The sequence below is a fragment of the Alligator sinensis genome, unplaced genomic scaffold (genome assembly GCF_000455745.1).
Source record: "Alligator sinensis unplaced genomic scaffold, ASM45574v1 scaffold674_1, whole genome shotgun sequence".
NCBI lineage: Eukaryota > Metazoa > Chordata > Crocodylia > Alligatoridae > Alligator > Alligator sinensis.
Window position 1 is genome coordinate 1,488,972 of NW_005842032.1, and position 20,178 is coordinate 1,509,149.

Genomic DNA, 20,178 nt, shown 5'->3' on the forward strand with positions numbered 1-20,178 from the left:
CCCCCCGCCTGCTGCTGCTTTTCCTGCTGCAGCTGCCACCCCCTCTCAGGAGAGAGGGAAATTCCTTGCTGCACCACCTGAAACCACACCTGCACTAGATCAATCCCTAATTGAGTGATTGCTCCTGCCCTTCCCCACAGCTGCCTCACTGCATCTGATCCTGCTGTTTTTCCTGCTTATTGCTCTGTTGCTGGGTGCCTGGCTGGAGGCCTGAGGGGCTTCTGGACTGATCTTCAACAATCAAAGCCCTTCCACTGCTCCAGCCATCCTTTACGTCTGCCTCAGCAGCTTTCCCTGTGTATTTTTGCCCATGTGTGGTAAGTCCTGTGGTCCACTCCCCCTGCCCTGGTGTTTGTTATGTGGCTAAGTCAGCCAGCTCAAGTTTCCCCAGCCCTTGTATGTCAGTTCCATCTCTCCCACATTCTCCAAGTATAGCCCTTCCCACTTTCTTTCCTGTGGGGCTGTAGCTCAGTGAGCTTCGGCCCCCTTCCTCCCTACCCCACTTTTCCCCAACAACCCCAGCCTGCCCCATTAGATTCACCAGCCCCACTCTACATATTGGGGGGGGGGTGTCATGGTTTTCCCCTCTCTGGTGTGAAACAATGGCAGGGCAAGAACCTTCTGGTGGGGGGGAAGATGCCCCCACAAAACTTCCTGCAGCCCCCACTGTGGGGACAGATCCCATCCAAGCCCCCAAAGGGATGCATGCCCCTGCGGACCTCACCCTGGAGGCTGAATCCAAACAACCTCCTCCAGGGGTAGAGAAGGCTGAGACCTCTGCTGCGGCGGCAGGTGAGACTCTGGCAAGGACCCAGCAGGGCCAGGGGGTCTCCCTTGCCCAGGCCCCTCCCAGAGGAGTTCCCAAGCCCCCTTCCCCACCATCAAGGACCAAGGGCAAGGGAAGTGGGAAGGGCTCCTCTTCAGGCTCCTCTACAGCTGGGGGCGGGAATGGCAAGGGTCCCATCCCCAAGCCTAGACCACCAGCACCTGAAGGGACCAGGTGCGCCACAGCAACCAGGACACCCACTCAGCCTGTCCCTGACCCTAACCCCAGCCCCACCAGTGTAGCCCCCCAGTTATGCAAAGGCAACTGTGGGGAGACCCACAGCTGTGGGGCCTGGACCCTCCACCACTGGCCCTTTCAGCACAGGCAGCAGGGCCCCCTTTCCAGCACTCACCCGTAGGCATGAGGTGAAGTGCCAACTGCCCAAACCCTGGGGAGAATTATCTCCCCAGTGGTGGCCAACCACCACTGGGGTGCCAAGACCCCATCATCCACCACATGTGCTCATTCTGTCATCAGGTCGTGATCCAGCTGGTGGCGGAAGCATGGCTGGAGGCCAAGGGCAGCCTCATAATTCCTTTTCAGGGGGCCCTAGTGAGGATTTTCTATGTGTTGGGGGACCTGCGGTGCTTCCAGTGCCCTGGTCCAGGGCTCTTGCATCATGATTGCCCCATGGGCCAGGTGGGGAGGGTATCCATGGGGCCCACTGGCAAGAGGGGTGCCCCTACCACCAGCTCCCCTCTTCACTGAGGCCCCCCTGGCACCCCAGTCACAACTACCAGCTCCTCTGTGAGCTCAGGGGACCCCACCCCCCCAACCAAGTTTGGCAGAATCCCAGGAAGGGGGGCAGCACCTGGGGGATGAGATGGAGCAGGAACCCCCTGCTCTTGGCCATGCCCCCCCTGTAACTGCCCCACCACCCCAGCCCTCACCTTCTCCTAGTGGAGCCTGTCCACCTGAGGACCACCCCATGGCTGAGTGGGTGCAGGTCCCCTACAGGCACAAAGCTAAGAGAAAGGCCCGGGTGCAGCTGGAGCCCTCTGCCCCCCCCCCCCCGCAGACCATTACATACAGAGAAGGCACAGTTCAGCTTCTTGGGGCCTCCCCAGTTGTGCCTGACACCTCACCCATGGGAAATATTAAAAGGGTTGTACCAGTAGAGGAGGCTTTGGGGATGCTGGACACTCTCAAACAGGGGCCCATGCAGGAAGCCCCTCACTCTACTGTCCAAAGCTTGCTCCCTGAGACCGCAGGCACTGATGCTGAAGCCGACCCAGAAGAAGGTCTGGCAGCAGAGCCCTCCCCCTCTGATAATCTGGGGAAGACATAGGCCCTCGGACTGTCCCCAGTGAGCCCTGAGGAGGGAGATCCCCTTTCCCAGGACCCTGAGACAGACACCAAAGCCACCCTGGTGCCTGATGGGACTCTTCCCTCCCCCTCCCAGAAAATTCTCACTTCCACCCTGCCCTGTGGTCCTGCACCAGATGCGGTCTGGTTTGGGTCCCCTGATCAACAAGCTGATCTTGTCAGGAACCCTGCACAGACCTGCCAGGACTCCAGCTCTACCCCACCCCCATCCTTACCCTGACCTCTGTCCCAAGGGGCTGCAGACCTCTCCCAATCCAAACCAGAGTCTGGGGTCTTAGTGGACCAGGGGTTCAGACAGTACCTACACCAGGCATTGAGATGCGTGAGACCCTTGCTGAAACATCTACTCCATCCCCCCCCCCCCACCAGCCATGAGGTCATTTAAGATTGTAACCCTCAATGTCCACGATTGCAGGAAGGGTTTCTGGTGATGCTGGGTGCTCTCCTTCCTTCAGGAGGGGGGTTACCCTGTGGTATTCTTGCAGGAGACCCTGATGACTCCGGCTGACAGACCTAATTGACAGCTGAAGTGGGGAGGCAGGGACTTTTTTAGTCACCTCTTGGCCACCTCTTGAGAGGCAGCCACCCTCTTGTCCCCAAGCCTGCAGCTGGAGGTTCTCTAGGACATTGAGGTGGTGCCAGGACACCTGCTGCACCTGTGGGTCCAAGTGCAGGGGCTGGCCCTGGATCTTCTGAATGTGTACACCCCTGCGAGGGACCCAGAGTAGGCGGATTTTTTTCTGCCAGGTGGCCACTTACATTGGCACCCTCAACCCTCATGAGTTCCTGGTCCTTGGCAGGGACTTTAATGTCACCCTAAACACGCAAGACCAGTTGGACAGGGAATGGAACCAGGCTGCTGTGGACATCCTCGGGGATATCCTGACGGACTACTCCCTGGTGGACATGCCTTTCAACATATTGACCCCCCTGCCTTCATCTATGTGAGGGTGGGGAGAAGCAGGCATGCCACTCCCAGTTGAACCAGGTTTATATCTTTTTGCCACACTTTGCCTGAGCCCACTCCTCTGGCATCCAGCCATCCCCTTTTAGTGATCACCACCTTGTCTGGGCCCAGGCTACACTAGGGCCTGGGCATCTGGGGTGAGCCTACTGGCATTTCAAGGCCAGCCTGCTGGAGGATGTGGGCTTCAGGGAGGCCTTCCAGGAGTTCTGTCTGGCCTGGTGGGAGCAACAGGCAGCTTTCCCCTTAGCTCAGAGATGGTGGGACATGGGGTAGGTGCACATCTGGCTTTTTTGCCACAGCTACACTTGGTGGCACACCTGGCAAAGGGAGGCAGTCTGGGAGCATCTCAAGCTGGAAGTGCTAGAGCTGAAAGGTGCCTGCCCACCGACCCAACCAGCCCATCCCTCTGTGGAGAGTGTTGAGAGAGGTGGCAAAAGCTTCATGCTCTGGAGGAATTGATCAATTGGCAGGCAGAAAGGCAGACAGATCAGTTGGGAAATGTTTTCTTGATATATTGACAATTTTGAAGCAATTTGGAAGCCTACCAGTGCCTCTATCATCATAATAAAATAAATTCTAAAATATCTATGTGCTTTGGTTTTGATTTTATTATCATAGAAAAATCAGAGCTCCCCCTTACCCCTTCACTAACCAGGATGTGGAGAAAGCTGCCCCTGCAGCCACAGCTCCCACCAGCAGGTCCCATCCTATCTGGCAGCTAGGTATGCAGGGTGTGAGATGTGGGAGGGATATGGGGTTTGCAGGAGGGGGGTGGGAAAGGGGGTGGGGGTGGGGTTCATGAGTGAGCGTGAGGTGTGGGTATAGGAGGGATGTGGAGTTTGTGAAGGGGTGAGGGGATGTGCGTTGTTATGGGGGGCTACGGGGGTGTGGGATTTGTGGCAGGGCTTGAGGGGGGTCCACTACATGCTTGCCCCCTGCCTACCCCCTGTGACATGCAGCCCCCAGCACTGGCAGCAGCAGCAGCCAGCCGGGCCATCTGGGCCATGGCTTGCTGCAGACCTGTGCACAGACCTGCAGCAGCACAGCACAGCCTGACCCAGGGTCTGTACATGGTGAATGGACCTGGCATGGCACACCCTGCTAGCACATGGCTTTGAACAGGACTGGGATGGCTCCTGCCACCATACGCAGCATCTCTCCACATGTCACGCCGAGCAGGGCCAGGTTGGGTCCTGTTTCCAAGTGCCCCATGCACCATCCCCATGTGCTAGCCACCTCTATTGAGGCAGGACCTGACTCAGCCCAATGCCCAGCCCCTTTGTGGGGTGCCAGGACCCTGGGTGACAGCAAGAGTAGCCCAGTTCTGCCTGAAACCACATGGCTGCAGGCCTGGCTGGACCAGTCCCATGCTATGTGGCACAGGTGGCACTGGGTCTGAGGTGGCCAGGGCTGCACTGCATTGTGGGGGACTCTGCCAGCAGTGGGTCCTGAGTGCCCCATGGCTGCTGCTGCAGGTGGGGAGGGCTGTATGCCTTGCGAGGGGCAGGCAGGGGACCTGCTCCCCCAGCCATCCCCCACACACACCCACAGTCCCACATCACACACAATCCCTCCATGTCCCTACTTACCTAGGATGGCACCTGGGTCCAGATCACAGCTGCAGCCTAGCCCTGCTCCTATTTGCCCCATTATGCTGGGACAGCAGGGGAAGGAGGCAGGCATAGAGATGCTCTGGCTGGGTGCCAGAGCATCTTTTTGGAGGACCCAGCCTCCAGTTGCTTCAGGGCAGAGCATGCCCTGTATCACTTTTTCTTCAGGGTTTTTTTTTTATACCAGGATTTCCCAGTATCAAATTTAGAGTCTGTGCTGCAAATATACAGTGCAGGGAACATTTTTAGTTTCCAGCATGCCTCTTGTGGCATCTTAAACTGCTTTGAGATGCTGCAACAAGCGTGTGCACACTCGTTTGGACACACCCATGCAATATGTGGCACCGCAAATATGTCTGCAGTGCCATATACCACACAGTCTGGTGTTCTCTGCATTGCAAGGGTGCACTGTTCACGTGTGTGGTGCTCCACTTTTTTTTTCTGCGGGTTTTTTTTTACTGCTGGATATCCAGGGGTCAAAAAAATAAAAAGATAAAAACTGGGAAAAATAAACAGAGCAGCACATGCACAGGCAGCACACAGCTGAAAAGTAGAGCCAGGCTGCCTGGAGCCATGCTGCAGCTGCTGGCCAGGCTCCATAGGCAGGATTACCACAGCTGCAGCCCTGGGAGGCCCCCAGGACCCCAAGTAAGGCTGATGGGGCCAGCACTGTGCTGACCCCAGCCTCCCCTACCACCCCCGAGGTACCTTGTCACTTGCCGAAGTGTGCCTAGCATGGGTGTTCCCCAGGGATAGGTAGCTATGCGCTGCTTCTACTTGTCCCTGGGGAACCAAATGTCCGTGCTCATCTGGACATACCCATGGTGTCCTGGAAATATGCTAGGGGAAAGGATTTTTGTGTTTGGTAACTTTACTGAACCTGAAGAAGAATGCTTTCCAACTACCCCAACGCTGTGATTCGTGCAATAAAACACACCAGCCACAAATAACCTTGCTTCTTGGAATTTTGTTTTTGATTTTTCTGTTAGCCAGCAAACTCAAAATGAATAACTGCTTTTCACTTTTGTAACTATTAAGCTGCTGGAAGATGTTAATTTACATGCATGATTGGGGTCTGATTAATTTTATCCTGGATCCCAAAAATCATGTCCTGCCATGTCAGATGTGCAGTTCTGGGGACCTGGGATTGCACACACTGGTACCTTTAAAGCCATGCTATGAAGCCCAGCATCAGGGACCAGTGACACGGGCTGCACAGTATGGTTGGAAATGTGCTGGCACCTTCAAAAATCTTGCTGTGCAACCCACATGTGGGGCTATGTGATGATATGATAAAGGGTTGAACATGTAGCATATTACAATTTTGCAGAGGAGTCTTTCTGATTGTTAAATATCCATATTTCTATTTTTATTTAAAAGTCCTGGAAATCTTCCTAATGTCCTTCAGGTTTGGGGTTTTTAAGTCTTGTTTTAATACCAGCTACATTTTGGGTCATATTTGAGCAAACAATATATATTAAATTTGGTGAAAAATGGAGCATAATTTCCAGAATACTTTTAGAAATACAAGATTAGGAAAGTATTTGTAATTTAACAAAACCATACAGCACTGTAGTACTGGGAAACCTGGAAAACCAACACCTCTTTCCAAGTAAACTGTCCAGTTCCATTTTAAAGAGGGCTCTGGAAAATACATGCCAGGGTTTAAGGGTAATCTGTAATAGAGGTTGTTAAGTTTTCCAGTGTGAAGCACCTGGATAGCAAGAAAAGGTGCTATTTTTGCTGTGAACCAAACATTTTATTTCCTTTCAAAAGTCAGTAGCAGAGCTATGAACAATAATTAAACCCTATGTTACAAATGTGTTGGGGGTTTTTTTGTCCCGACAGAATGTGATTGAACTTGTCAAATCTGCAGATACCTCTTTCCCTGCTCCACTAGAAGAAGGTCTTTCTTACAATATATATTCATCATTTATAGCAATGCCTCCAGCTGCAGAACTAGAAACAGAGGTAAAGTTTTTTTTAATAGCCGTTTCATTATGAGCCACCTACATCTAACTTTTTCACATTAAAGCACCAACTAAATCACCAATTTCATTCCTTATTTGTGCAATCAAGATACTGGATGCATTCATATTTACATTGAATGAAGTTACTGTTATTGTATTAATTAGACAGCAAGGGAGGGTATATGGAGTAATTTAGTTGGTATTCCTAAGCATCTCCCTCTAAGCAATCGCATTACCTTTGTATTGTGCTCTCTGTGTCTTTGCCAATGAAAAGAAAATTCTGAAGTTCACTTCCAAAGCAGCACTTTTAAAATGCCAGCTCAGTATTTGGATGTTGTGTTATGGGGCTGGCATAATTTTGATGCTGTACCTAACAGTAGAATGTTTAAGTTGACACAATTTGTATGGCATTTATTGTTAGGAAATTGATCAAGAGTATTATCCAGAAGAACCCCAACCAGAGGAGGAATCCCTAAAAGTAGATCCATTGACTGGTTTCACCACTGAAGATGTTAAATCTGTACTGGGTCAGATCACAAATGAAATTATTGGCAGCCTGCAGGTACTAGTACTACAAATATATTCAGTAATTCTAACTTTGGCTAATTGGCTAACCCCTACTTCAATGACTGTAAACTATACTTACACCATATGGGCAAAAGAACCCATTCATATGCTGTAGGAATGTGATTTATCAGCTATAAGTAGCTTGCAGATTAGTCACCCCATGAGATAAGATCCAAAAAATAGATTAAGTGGCATAACAACATATGTTTCCACAATTACTATGGATTTTGGAAAGCATGAGCTAAATCCTGCTCTCATTGATACAAATGATAAAATTCCCTTAAATGCACTGTGAGAACACATGCAGTGTTGTACATGTACAGTAAACATTTTCAAACGTGACACTTTGCAATGTATATCAAGTATTTACGGCACAGACAGAAATGACAGTTTTTGCCTGATGTGGCCTCTGAAAGCACTGTAGTCTATTACCATGACCAAGCAGAAGTGCATGGTTCCAAAGCGCTTTAAAAGGGCCCAATCCCACAATTGCATGAGGGCTCAGATGAAGACATTTCAAAACATAGCATCTTCAGTAACTTGTCTGCACTGCCTCCCAGCCTGTCACTGTTTTCAGAATGGGAGGGGGGGAAAAGGGAGGTGGGGGGAGTTTGGTCTGGGGGTTTTTCAGCCCACACTGGAGGATGAGGTGGGTTGATCCACCCACCCCACACTCCAGTGTGGACTGGAGAACCCATAGAATGAGCTCTGCTCCCTTTTCCCCCTCCCATTCTGAAAACATCCCAGGCTGGGAGGAAGGAAGGGCCATTGCTAGGGGAAACCAGCTACAGGTTTGAAGCCAGCAGCTAAATTCTCCTCACCCCTGGAACCAATAGTGAACTTCTGTTTGGTCTGAGGGATTGTTATAACTCAACACATTCCCTGCAAAGTGTTCTGAATTACAGCAGGGAGCTGCACTTGTGTATGCACCCTTAGGGTACGTCCAGACGTGTGTGGAAGTTTGGTTCCCTGGGGACAAGTAGCAGTGGCACACCTTACACCACCACTACTTGTCCCCGGGGAAAGCCTGTGACATGCAAACTTTGGTGCACACCAGGTTGCCCTGGGTGGGGTAGGGGAGGCTGAGGCCAGCACTGGACTGGCCCCAGCAGCCTGTCCTGGGGGCCTCCCAGGGCTGCAGCCATGGCAATTCTGCCTCATGGAGCCTGCCCAGCACCCGCAGCACAGCTCAAGGCAGCCTGGCTCTGCTTTTCAGCAGCGCATAGTGGCCAAGCATGCATTGCACCCATTTTTTTCCTGTGATTTTTTTTTTTGACCCCTGAATGGTCCCAGCTCCACCCTGGAGGGCCACAGCCCCCATCCCCCACAGGGCCCCAGCCCCCCTGCCCAGGGCCCATAACTAACCTTTAAAAGCAGCAGTGGGGGGACCATGCGCTGAGCCCAGCCTGGCCATGCCAGTCCTGGGGCTGTTCTTGCCGCCCAGCCGGGCTGGTCTTGTGGCAGCAGGACCTGGCACAGCACACGGGGACTGTGTGCCGGGCTCAACCAGGTCCTGGGCCCCCTCTGCAGCCCAGCCAGGCTGGGCCCATGGTGACAGGACCCAGTGTGGCATGCAGGGACCATTTGCCAGACCCAGCTGGGTCCTGGGGCCCCTCTGCAGCCCGGCCAGGCTGGGCCCAGATCCCTGTGGCTCGCTAGTCTGGCTTTGCACCAGAGTGGGTTGCATGGCTCTAGGAGGCATGCACAGGAGCCACACCTCCCAGAGCCCTGTGACCCTCTCTGGTGCAAAGCCAGACTAGTGAGCCACATGGGACTGGATCAGGTCCTCACCCACCCCCACCCCCCCCAGGCACAGGGGGCAGAGGCAGGAGCTGGCCCTGGGGCCTGGCCCATACTGACAGGACCTGGTGCAGCACATGGTTCCCTCATGCCGCACTGTGTCCTGCCACCCGGCCAAGCCCTTCCTATAGCAGCAGGACTGAGCCCAGTGTGTGGGGACCGCATGGAGCTTAGCCGGGTCCTACTGGCCCTGGGGCTGCTCATGCAGTGGCATGAGCAGCTCCAAGGCCGGCAGGACCCGGCTCGGCTCCACACGGTCCCTGCGCACCAGGCCGGGCCAGGGAGCATGAGCCACCTGCAGCTGGCAGAACACAGCTCAGCTCCACACAGTCCTGTGGGCCAGGCCGGGCCAGGCATCACGAGCATGCTGGGTGGTGAGGATGCTGTCAAAATCTCCCCAGCAGTTCAAGGCTAGCTGTACCTTGCTGGAGGACCGGCGGGTGTAGTCACGGTCAAGAAATGCATGTAGCTCACCCCTGGGGACCACTGGGACTGAGAGGTCTGCAGGCTCCATGGAGCCTGCTGGTTCTCGGGTGCCCTCCTCCTGGTCCTGGGGCTCAGCGGGCTCCTTAGGCACCATCTGAACACCCCAGTCTGCTACAACCCTGGACTCTGGTTGGGATTGGGAGAGCTCTGTAACCCCTTGGGACTGGGGAGGGGCTCCTTCACAAGATGGTAGAGTAGAGCTGGAGTTCTGGGGGGCTTTGTGCAGGGTCCTCAACAAGATCACCTTGATGCTCAGGGGACCCAACCCCGACCCACTCTGGTGAGGGACCATAGGGCAGGCTGGAGGTGAGGAATTTCTGTTAAGTGGAGTGAAGAGACCCATTAGGCAGCCCGGGTGGCTTTGGTGTCTGCCTCAGGGTCCTGGGAAAGGGGACCTCCCTCCCCAGGGCTCACTGGGGAGAGCCCCAGGGCCCCTGTCTCCCCCAGATCAGAGGAGAAGGGCTCTGCTGCCAGACCTTCTTCTGAGTCAGCCTCAACACCCATGGTCTCAGTGGGTAGGCCCTGGCCAGTGGTGTGAGGGGCTTTCTGCATGGACTCCTGTTTGGGAGTGTCCAGCAGCCCTGAAGCCTCCTTTACTGGGATAACCCATTTAATCTTCCATGGGGGTGGAGTGTTGGGCACATCTGGGGAGGCCCCCGGAAGCTGAACTGCTCCTTCTCCCCATGTGATGGTCGGGGGGGGGGGAGCGGTCCTCTACATCAGAGGTCTCCAGCTGCACCCAGGCCTTTCTCTTGGCTTTGCACCTGGAGGGGACCTGCACCCACTTAGCCATAGGGCAGTCCTCAGGTGGACAGCCTCCAGTAGAAGGTAAGGGTTGGGGCAGTGGGGCAGTTACAGTGGTGGCATGGCCAGGGGGTGGGGGGGGCCTCTCCCTCTCCTTCCCCAGCTGCTGCCCCCCTCCCCAGAACTCTTCTATATTTGGTTTGGGGCTGGGTCCCCTGAGCTCACAGGGGGGCTGGTAGTTGTGGCTGGGATACCAGGGGGGCCCAAGTGGGGAGGGGCACTGGTGGTAGGGGCACCCCTTTTGTCAGTGGGACCTGCAGACACCCTCCTTGCCTGACCCATGCAACAGCCACAGGGCATGGCACCGGAAGCACCACAGGTCTCCCAGCATATAGAAAATCCTCACTAGGACCCCTTGAAAAGTAATTATGAGCCTGCCCTCAGCCTCCAGCCATGCTCCCACTGCCAACTGGATCATGACCTGACGACAGCATGCATGCACATGGCTGAGGCTGGGGTATTGGCACCCCAGTGAGAGGGCCACAGCCAGAGAGATAACTCTCCTTAGGGTTTGGAGATGGGGGAGCAGGGCCCAATTGGGGATATAAAGTGGGACAGAGCTGAGGACCACTTTGGTCAGCAGCTCTTCTAGGGGCTCGAGGGGGGTGTACTCACCCTCCAACATGAGCCCCCTCTCCACCACCTTTTATGCGGCAGCCTCCAAGGCAAAGAAAATGACCCCCTTGCCATGAAAGTGGGAGGCCGCCACAATCTTGGGGAGCCCCACTACCAGAGCCAGGGCCTGCACCCAGGTCTCAAAATGCAGGGTCTCCCACCTGGGCAGTTGGCACTTTACCCCGTGCCTATGGGTGAGTGCCAGGAAGGGGGCCCTGCTGCCCGAGCTGGAAGAGTCAATAGCAGAGGGTCCAGGTCCCACAGCTGCCTGTGCCTAGCTGTGGTTCCCCCCCTGCAGGGCCGCATTGATGGGGCCGGGGCTAGAGTCAGGGACAAGGTGAGTGGAAGTGCCAGTTGGTGTGGTGCACCTGGTCTCTTCAGGTGCTGGTGGTCTAGGCATGGGGGTGGGGCCCTTGGGTTCTCTGCCAGAAGGGGCCTGACCAGGGGAGAGCCCCTGGCCCTGCTGGCTCCCCACAATAGAGGTCTCAGGCTTCTCTACCCATGGAGGAGGTTGTGTGGACTCTGCCTCTGGGGTGGGGGCTGCAAGGGCATGAATCTCCTTGGGGGCTTGGCTGGGATCTGCCCCCATAGTGGGAGCTGCAGGAAGTTCTGTGGAGGAATCTTCCCTCCCTCCCCCCCCAAAGGGTCCTTCCCTGCCATTGCTTCATATCTGGGAGGGGAAACCAAAAAAGGAACCCAAAAAAGTACAGTGGGGCTAGTGAGTTTCATAGGGGCAGCCTAAGGTTGTGAGGGAAATATGGGGGAAGGGGAAGGGAGCTGAAGCTCACTGAGCTACATCCTTGCAGGAAAAAAGCTGGGAGGGCTATGCTTGGGGAATGTGGGGAAGGGGGAACACATACACACACACAAGGGCTGGGGAGACTCAAGCTGGCTTACTCAGTCACACAAAAAACACCACAGCAGGGAGAGTGGACCACAGGTAAAACATACAGGGAAGGCTGCTGAGGCAGATGTATAAGATGGCTGGAGTGGTGGAGGGGCTTTGTTTGTTGAAAATCAGTTCAGGAGCTCCTCAGGCCTCCAGTCAAGCATTCAGCAGCAGAGCAATAGGCAGGAAAAATAAAGCAGGATCAGATGCAGTGAAGCAGCTGTCGGGGAGGGCAGGAGCAATCAGTCAATTAAGGAGTAATCCAGTGCAGGTTTGGTGTTGAGTGGTGCAAGGTGGTACAGCAGGGAATCTCCCTCTCTCCTGAGAGGTGGCAGCAGTATTGATAGGAGCCGTTCAGTTCAGGCACTCAGGGTGTTCTTCTGGTGAGAGTGGAGGTGAAGGTGGGAGTTGGCCTGCCAAGGCAGCTGGGGCAGTCAAGACACCTTTAGGCTCAAGCAGTGATGGTGGGGGAGAGGCCCACAGGTAGTACAGGCTCCCTCTCCAAGCTGTCCCCCAACCTCAGCTTGGCAGCGGGCTGAGCAGCGGGCCAGAAGCAGGGGTGCAGAAGCTGGGGTGCGGTGCAGTGCTTTGGGCTGCTCCCCAAGGGGGAGCAGCAACATACAGCAAAGGATCACTCCCCATGGGCGGGGGCAGCAACAGTAGCAGCAGCAGCCCAAGGCAGGAAGGGGTGTGGCCAACTTATTCCCAAAAGCTCAGAGACCAAGCCAGTAGCTAGCAGTAGTCAAAGGCAGGAAAGGGCCTGACCATCTTCTCCCCAGAAGCTCCTGAGACCAAGCTTGCAGCAACCAATAATAGCAACAGCAGCAGCAGCTTGGGACAGGAAGGGGTGTGGCCAACTTCCTTACAGAGGCTTCTCCTTTAGAAGCTCCTGAGAACAAGTTGTCTTGAGCTGCTTGCTAGGGCAGCTTTTTATACTGATAGGGCCAGCACAGGGCAGGTTTTTATACTGCTGGGGCCAGCACAGGTGCTGGCCCCAGGCTTTAGCTCCCCCTGGCTGCAGATCCGGGAGGAGCCAGGCAGGGTAATTTTGCCCCAAGTGGCACACTTTGTTCCACAACAAAGTGCATGTCCAGGCACATGCACTGAGGCAAAAAGCCCTGGCTCAAATTTGCACTGCTTCTATTTGAGCTGCTGCAAGCACACATGCCTGCATGTGTGGACACACCCCAGAATTGCATTTTCATATTATTACTGATGAAGAGTTTATTAAAATGTGTTACAACCCTTGGACCTTACATTATAAATCTTACATTAAAATTTAAACACTGAAAAATTGCAGCATTCTGGAGTCGCTATGTATAATATATATTCAGAATTATGTCTGTAGTTAAGAAAGACAACTAGCATCTCATAAATTTGTGTTTTACTGTTTATTTCCAATAATGTTTTATAAATGCCAACAGTAACTTAGTAAAATGTATTACACTAGAAACCAAACCTCTGCAGCAAAAAAACACAGTGGCAATAACCAAATCCCAGATCAATTTTTTTCTGATTTTGTGTTTATTGGTAAAGTCTGTCGTAGAATACAGACAAATTAGCCTATCTCCCAACACAAGGTTATAAGAAAAATGGCTGTCCCAATATCACTTCCTGTTCATGGCAGATATACCATAGATTGGAAGTGTGCATAGTAATATGATAATGTGTTATCACATAAATACAGCCTGGAACACCATAATGTCTGCAAAACAGGAAGGTGTATGTAGGATAATGTCTGTCTTAATGCAGTACAGTATTTCAAAACCACAAAGACAATGTGCAGCACAAGATAGCTCCATTGTAACCACTTTTTTTCTGATTTTCTTCACAGACTGAGATAAATGAAAAGCTGCAAATGCAGGAAGATGCTTACACTGAGAGAATAGACAAATTAACAAAGACCTAAATAGCTAGATGAGAAGGGTGGCACTGAGTTTTACAGAATCCACAAAACAGAAGACAACAACTGCATTAATTTAATTATGTTGAACATAGATAGCTATTGACTTAAAGTGTATTTAAGAGGTGTTAATCCAAATGATTAGTTCATACTTAGTAAAACAAAAGACAGGGAATTGGAGTATGGACATAGTTTGAAAAGTGGAGTTTGACTCTTAACTAGCAATGACAATAAATGTTCACATTTTTCAGTAAAACTAGTGTTTTGTCTTCCTCCTACTGCAAAATGGTATTTAAACTATGTCACCTCACCTCACTTAATCTGTTATATTTTCATCAAATATTTCAAAATAGAAATATGAAAAGAGAGAGAACATTATATGAAGACCTCACACACATCATAAGGACAAAATGTTATTAATGAGTAATGACACGCTCAAATTACAATGCTGCTCTTAAATTCAGATTGTTTCCTAAACTTGTGAAAATGTAATATTTTAATATTTCTTCATATGCATCACATTGCAATTACATCCATACAGGATTGGATTCTACTATTCCTACTTCTCTGACTCATTTTAGTGGGAGTTTTCCCTAAACACAAGAAATCCTTCCATTCAAGCTGCATTTGATACTTCTGTGTACAATAGCACTGGTCTGTATTTTGTCGGGTATTGTATACATGTTATTCAATCCAAAATGAGACACAGCAAATAAATGGCAACAGGAGGCCAGGTTAATAATGCATTATGTTTTGGAATTGTGAAACACTTTCATTTTCATATTACAGAGCCCTGAGCATTTGAAAGCATTTGGATAAATATGAGGTATACTTCTAAACACAAACCTTAGGTGAAATGTTCAATGGGTTATTGAAAATAGAACATTTTATTCAGTAAAACTGTTTACTGCATATTTGTTTCTCATAACATATTGAGCAAAACTTTAATTTTCTTTAATTCTGATTTTTCTGGTAAAAATACACATTAATTGAAAACTTGTCTAAAACTGGTTATAAAGAAAAATGGTTAGGAAGGTTACCTAAAGAATGTTGTTGCCATTGTTTCACTTTAATACATATGAACTTGCTTTGTACAGAACAGAGAACACAACCAGAAGGTGGCATTATTCATCAACTAGAATTTCCAAAATAAACATCCAATCAAAACAACTAGGTGGGAGTTGGTGGATAGTATACTGGAGAACATATTCCAAATTGGTTCTTTATGACCTTTTAAAGTAACTATTCATAATTTTGTGGACAGAATTTTTTTTTATGTATTACTCATCTACCTAATCCAATTCTTTACCAATATATCAGTCAAGAAAAGGTGAACTCTATGACAACTGATTACAGCTGATTATGTTTATGCTTCTGATTTTTATCACCCTTGGCTTCTATTCCTTCTTTATCTACAGAACTAGTCAGTGAATGCATGAGGCCTTGCATCCAGCTCTAAAAGCAAACAGTTCTGAGTATAAACACAAAAAATAACTCATAAGGATTTTTGTATGAAAATGATTTTAAAATCTTCTTGAAATATCCTCATATTCCAATAAGTAAATTACTTTTTCATACAAAATCTTAAAATTAAAAATGTCAGTGTTTTTGAGATTCTGGCTTGAAAGCAGGTCTTATAAATTAAACTTACTTCTTAATTATTCAAGCGTATCTTTTATTGTGAAGTGTTATGCTAGTATGCAAAGTTGCTAGCTAGTAGAGCTGTGTGAAATGTGATAGAAATGTAAAAACCATCATCATCTTGCTGAAGGGTTACATGAAATGGCCTGATGTTCTTTTGCATAAAGACCAACATTAAACAATACCTAGTTATCCTTCTCATATTCCATATTCTATAGAGTTCTTGGGAGCTTTATAAAGCACTATGAAAATGGGAAGTATACTAGAAGCACTAAGTATTTTACGGTGATATATTAACACAAAGACTTAGTATAAATGCAAATAGCTGAGGAACCAACTAAAACTTCTGAATCAGTTTAAATTTTGTAGGCTGTATTCCAACAAATGCAAAATAGTGAGTTAAGAACAGACATCATGTAGTTCTTTACATCATGTGGTATTAAAATAGTTCAGACAGGTTCCTGCATGGACGAGTTTCAATCTACCATAAATTGGACATGGTGTTAAGGGGGAAAAAAGAGTAGAAAGACATTTGGTTTTGTCTTCACTGCCAACAAAGATGTGCATTTGATGTGAAATAATTAAGGTGTATTAACTATTCCTAATTAAAGTCCTAATGGAGATAAAGGCTAGGGACAGAAGTTTACAGATAAACTGGTTTAAGTTATCAGAAACTGGTTTAAACCTGTAATGGAACAGAAGTTCAGTGCACATAAACCAGTTTTAAAATGGCTGAAACTGGTTAAGATAAACCTGGTTGAATGTAGTATCAGACTTAATTGATTTAGCTCAAACCAGTTTATGAAACTTCTGTCCCAGGCCCCTTACTGGTTCAAGTTAGATCACAGTCCCCCAGCATGCTTTGCAGCCCTGGGCTGAGCTCTGCTCCAGAGAACAGGGTTGGCTCTGTCCCTCTGCTCCATAGCTGGAGCAGTGAAGGCTGGCTGACAAGGGGGTGGGGGTGGAAACCCTGCTGGGGACTGCAACTGGGTCTGCCTGGGGGTCGGGGGCAGCCCCTGCCAGACCTTTCCCTGCTGAATCAGAAGTGGGGGCATGGGGAGGTCAACAGCCTGCGAGGGACTGCTTGGGCTGGTGTGAGCAAAGAAAGCGAAGAACTACATTTACATTAGAAAATGATAAAAGGCCAGCAGACTCCACACCTGCCCTACCCACCTCTGGAAGAGACTGAGGCAGTCAAGCAAGTTGATAAGGGGAGGGGGAGAGGGTGTAATTCCCCTCAGCTCCGCAAGGCCACAGGGGAGGGGGAAAAGGCTGGGGAACTGGGGCTGGAGGGACTGGTCCCCTGGCACCTGTGAGCACAGGGATCTCCACTCCAACACCTACGACCACCTGCTGATTCCCCAAGAAGGAATTTCTGAATACCTGGCTGTAAGGAGATGCACGGCCATCAGGATTATGTAAGACTTATGCAAGTCTTTTTCTTGTCTTCTTGGTTTACATTTTAAGTTAGAGTAAGTCGCATGTGCTCTCACTATGTTTTATTGAGCTGTATCTTAGCTTAGGTGAAGATTTTGGGTTGTTCTTTGTCGTGTACTTGAGGTTGCAAATTTCTGTGTTCAATACATTCTCATTTCAGAGAAAGGACTATTCTTGTTTAAGTTTTCATTAATTCAATGCCACTACCTGTTTCTCCATCCATTCACCTTCTCCTCAGCCTGGCAGCCTCAAGCAGGGAGCTAGAGGGGGAGGTCAGGAGGCAGAAGCCTGGTAGACAGTGCCTCCCTGCCCAGGCAGACCTGGGGTGGGGTCTCCTGTGGGCCATGGATGGGATTTAAACTTCCACCCTCCAGTGTGCTAGCCGAGGGTTGGGGCCTGGCTGTGCTCCCTCCACTGGAGCAAGGAGAAGGGGAAAGCCATGGAATTTCAGTCCCTTCCTTTTGCCAGTGGTTGGCAGGCTGGGAGCTATGCTCTAGAGCCCCTGCCCCTCCCCCCCCGCGCCCTCCCCCAGCTTCTGGCCTGAGCCATTGGATGCATGTGGCTGCATTTCCTGAATCAGAAGTGAATGTCTGTTCACTTGTTTCTCAGTTTAACCTCTGCAGCTTAGACTAACCTGCAAAGACTGAATCAATTCAGCCTTGGGCTTTTTGACTGTATTTAGCCAAAGTGTTATAGTTTCTTCTGCAAGGTAATCTAGGCAAAGTATTGTGATGACATCTTCTATTGTCCCTGTGAAAAAAACTACAGTACCTCCCTTTCAATCAGAATTTTGTTGAAGGAGAGTTGACATTAATTATTTATGTTAGAACAAGGCTGTCCAACAGGTACAGGTTTCCCTCGCTTTATGATGTACATGCATTCCTGGAAAACAGTGCATAACTTGAATTCACATAAAAGGAACCCACTTTAAAATGTAACAAATAGGGATACATTCCAAGACCTCAACTTTACTGCCCCTCAGACCCATTTCTACCACTTTTACAAGACAATTTTGGCATTTACCAACAGCAGACAGTACACACTACCCCCCAACAGCAGACAGTACACACAAGCACAGGCCACTATTATAATGGAGATGGCAACTACAGAAACATGTGTCACAGACAATGAGCCAGAAGCACAGACCCACACAGGAGACTATAATTTAGTGTGTGTTACTCTCACAGTGCACCACACAAAGCACCTGACTGTGGGCTTCCATCACACTGATGGCATAAGAGTGCAGTCCATGAGGGATTCGTTTACATCCTTCCCACCCCCCCACCCCCGCCCAGTTTCTACTCACGTGCTTCTTCCCTCATCACTCTGTCTGTGGCTTTGTTTCCAGCCCCTGCCCCAAGTGGTGGGACAGAGCAGGGTAGCTTGGCATAGCCTGTGGCACTGGACAAGCATGCAGTCTGATACAGTGTGGGAGAGCCCCTGGCCAGGGAGCTGAAGGTGGTCTGGAATGCCCGGATGTGCACACAATGGAACAGGGAGGAGCGTGTGGGGTGCAGCATGGTGGAGAGCATCTGTGTGCATGATGCAGAAAGGGGGGGGAAGTGCCTGTAAGCTCCAGAGCCCATGGTTATGCTGGTGTGGCCCATATGCCATGCCACCTGCTAGTACTCACTGCTGACAACTCACTGCAGCCATCCCATAGACCCCACTTGCCCTGCTCTGATCCAGAGGCACACACCCCCTCCTCATGCCTTGCTGATGCTCACCCAGCCAGGGTGAAGCTGCTGCTCATCCACAGGCAGCACAGGGGCTCAGTGTCATGCCAGCCTCACACTGGCTGGGCAATGCAGCAGTAATTGCTGCCTTGCCCAAAAACTCACTGCAGCCCCTCTATAGCTCCTGCTCCACTGGCTGCCCCACCCTGATCCAGAGGCATATGTCCCCCTCCCTGGCATGCCCTGCCAATACTTGCCCAGCCGGAGTGAAGCCACTGCTTCTTTGGAGGCAGCACAGGGGTTCAGTCTTGTGCTGGTCGTGTACCGGCTGGGCAAGCAGCAGGGGAGGGGGAGGCATAGCCCCCACTCCCAGTACCTTCTGCCTTTTGTCCAGCACAGCCCTGGCCCTGCCACCCTGCGCAGATCCTGGGGAACATGCCCCTGCCCCATGTCCTCCTGGACTGGTGGCAGGAGCAGCAGTGAGAGCTACTGGACAAGCCACCAAACAAGCAGCTCCCAGACCGGCAGTGCGCAGTGGCACGAGCTGTCCCACCCCACTTGCCCCAGCCCGGGTCCCAGCCCCAATCCCTTCCTCACTGTGTTGGCATTGATCTGACCCCCCCCCCTCCTTTTCTCCCCACTCTGCCCACTACAACAGACTTAACAGCTGAAGGCAGCTGTGTCTAGAGTCAAGGACTGCTGCCTGTTTAGTCTATGGATTAATCTCCAAAGCGGCGCCCTGTCTTTTCTGAATAGATTCAGAGGCTTCCAGTTCGATTCAGATCTTTTAATTGGTGTCCTGATTTGATTTGGATTCAGAGATTCGGCCACCAAATCGGGCCGAATCTCCTCCGAATTGAATCAGCTACCAAAGCTTCGCACAACCCTATTGGACAACCTTGTATTAGAAGAACACATTTTTGGCAGTGAAAACAGCCTTTTAGTGGAGCAGACTGGATAGTTAAGTAAATGAAGAAATAATTTGAAGAAGGGAAAAAAAACTGTTCCAAGAATAAGAGGCTAGCTTTAAAAATGTGGGGAAAGTACATAAGGAGAAATAATAGTTTCTGTCATCTATTAACATTGTCTTTTCATGAGCTTCTCTTATCAAAACTTTATTCCACTGCACCAAACCTGGACTTATATTTGAAACTCATCACCATTATTAAACATATCAAAAAAGTTATCAGCCATTTCATACAGACATGACATTCTAATTTTCACAAGTGGACAAAATGGGTGTCCCTGCAAAAATCCATTCCCTTTCGGACCACAGAATACATGGTATGTGCAAACTCAACACTTGTACATGCAGATCAGACAATTAAGCAGAAATGTACATTTGAGTAGCCATTTCTGAGTTCAGGTACAATTTTTTTCCCAGGTGCATGCATAGAACTTATCTGACAAGTTTTATTCCAAGTGTAATACATTTTTATTACAGTGTTTTTATAGGTTGCACTAGTTGTGCAATCACCTACAAACCCTCCTCTATATATTACCCCAGTGCTGTGATTTTTCAGAATTTATTTTTGAGTTTTTAGGCATCTTCTATCTCAAGATTTTTACATTCTTGATGTTTTAAACTGTCTACCTCTCTTTCTGCCCCTATTTTATATAAATTACTTTAATATTTACACCCAACACTGCCCCATGGGATC

At 50.1% G+C, this 20,178-nt stretch overlaps 1 protein-coding gene across 3 annotated transcripts in view; it reads left to right on the top strand.

Annotated features, from left to right (window-relative positions):
* CABCOCO1 (ciliary associated calcium binding coiled-coil 1) overlaps positions 1-13,980 on the top strand; it is a 130,385-nt gene extending 116,405 nt beyond the window's left edge. For 2 of the 3 annotated variants that reach the window (XM_006022357.3, XM_006022358.3), the window contains exons 6-8: positions 6,578-6,700; positions 7,121-7,261; positions 13,695-13,980. In XM_006022357.3, coding sequence (XP_006022419.1) covers positions 6,578-6,700; positions 7,121-7,261; positions 13,695-13,769 — 339 coding nt within the window. In that variant the 3' untranslated portion in view covers positions 13,770-13,980. The remainder of the gene's footprint in view (positions 1-6,577; positions 6,701-7,120; positions 7,262-13,694) is intronic. The other variant, XM_006022359.3, reaches the window with a different exon arrangement.
* The last annotated feature ends 6,198 nt before the right edge of the window (positions 13,981-20,178 follow it).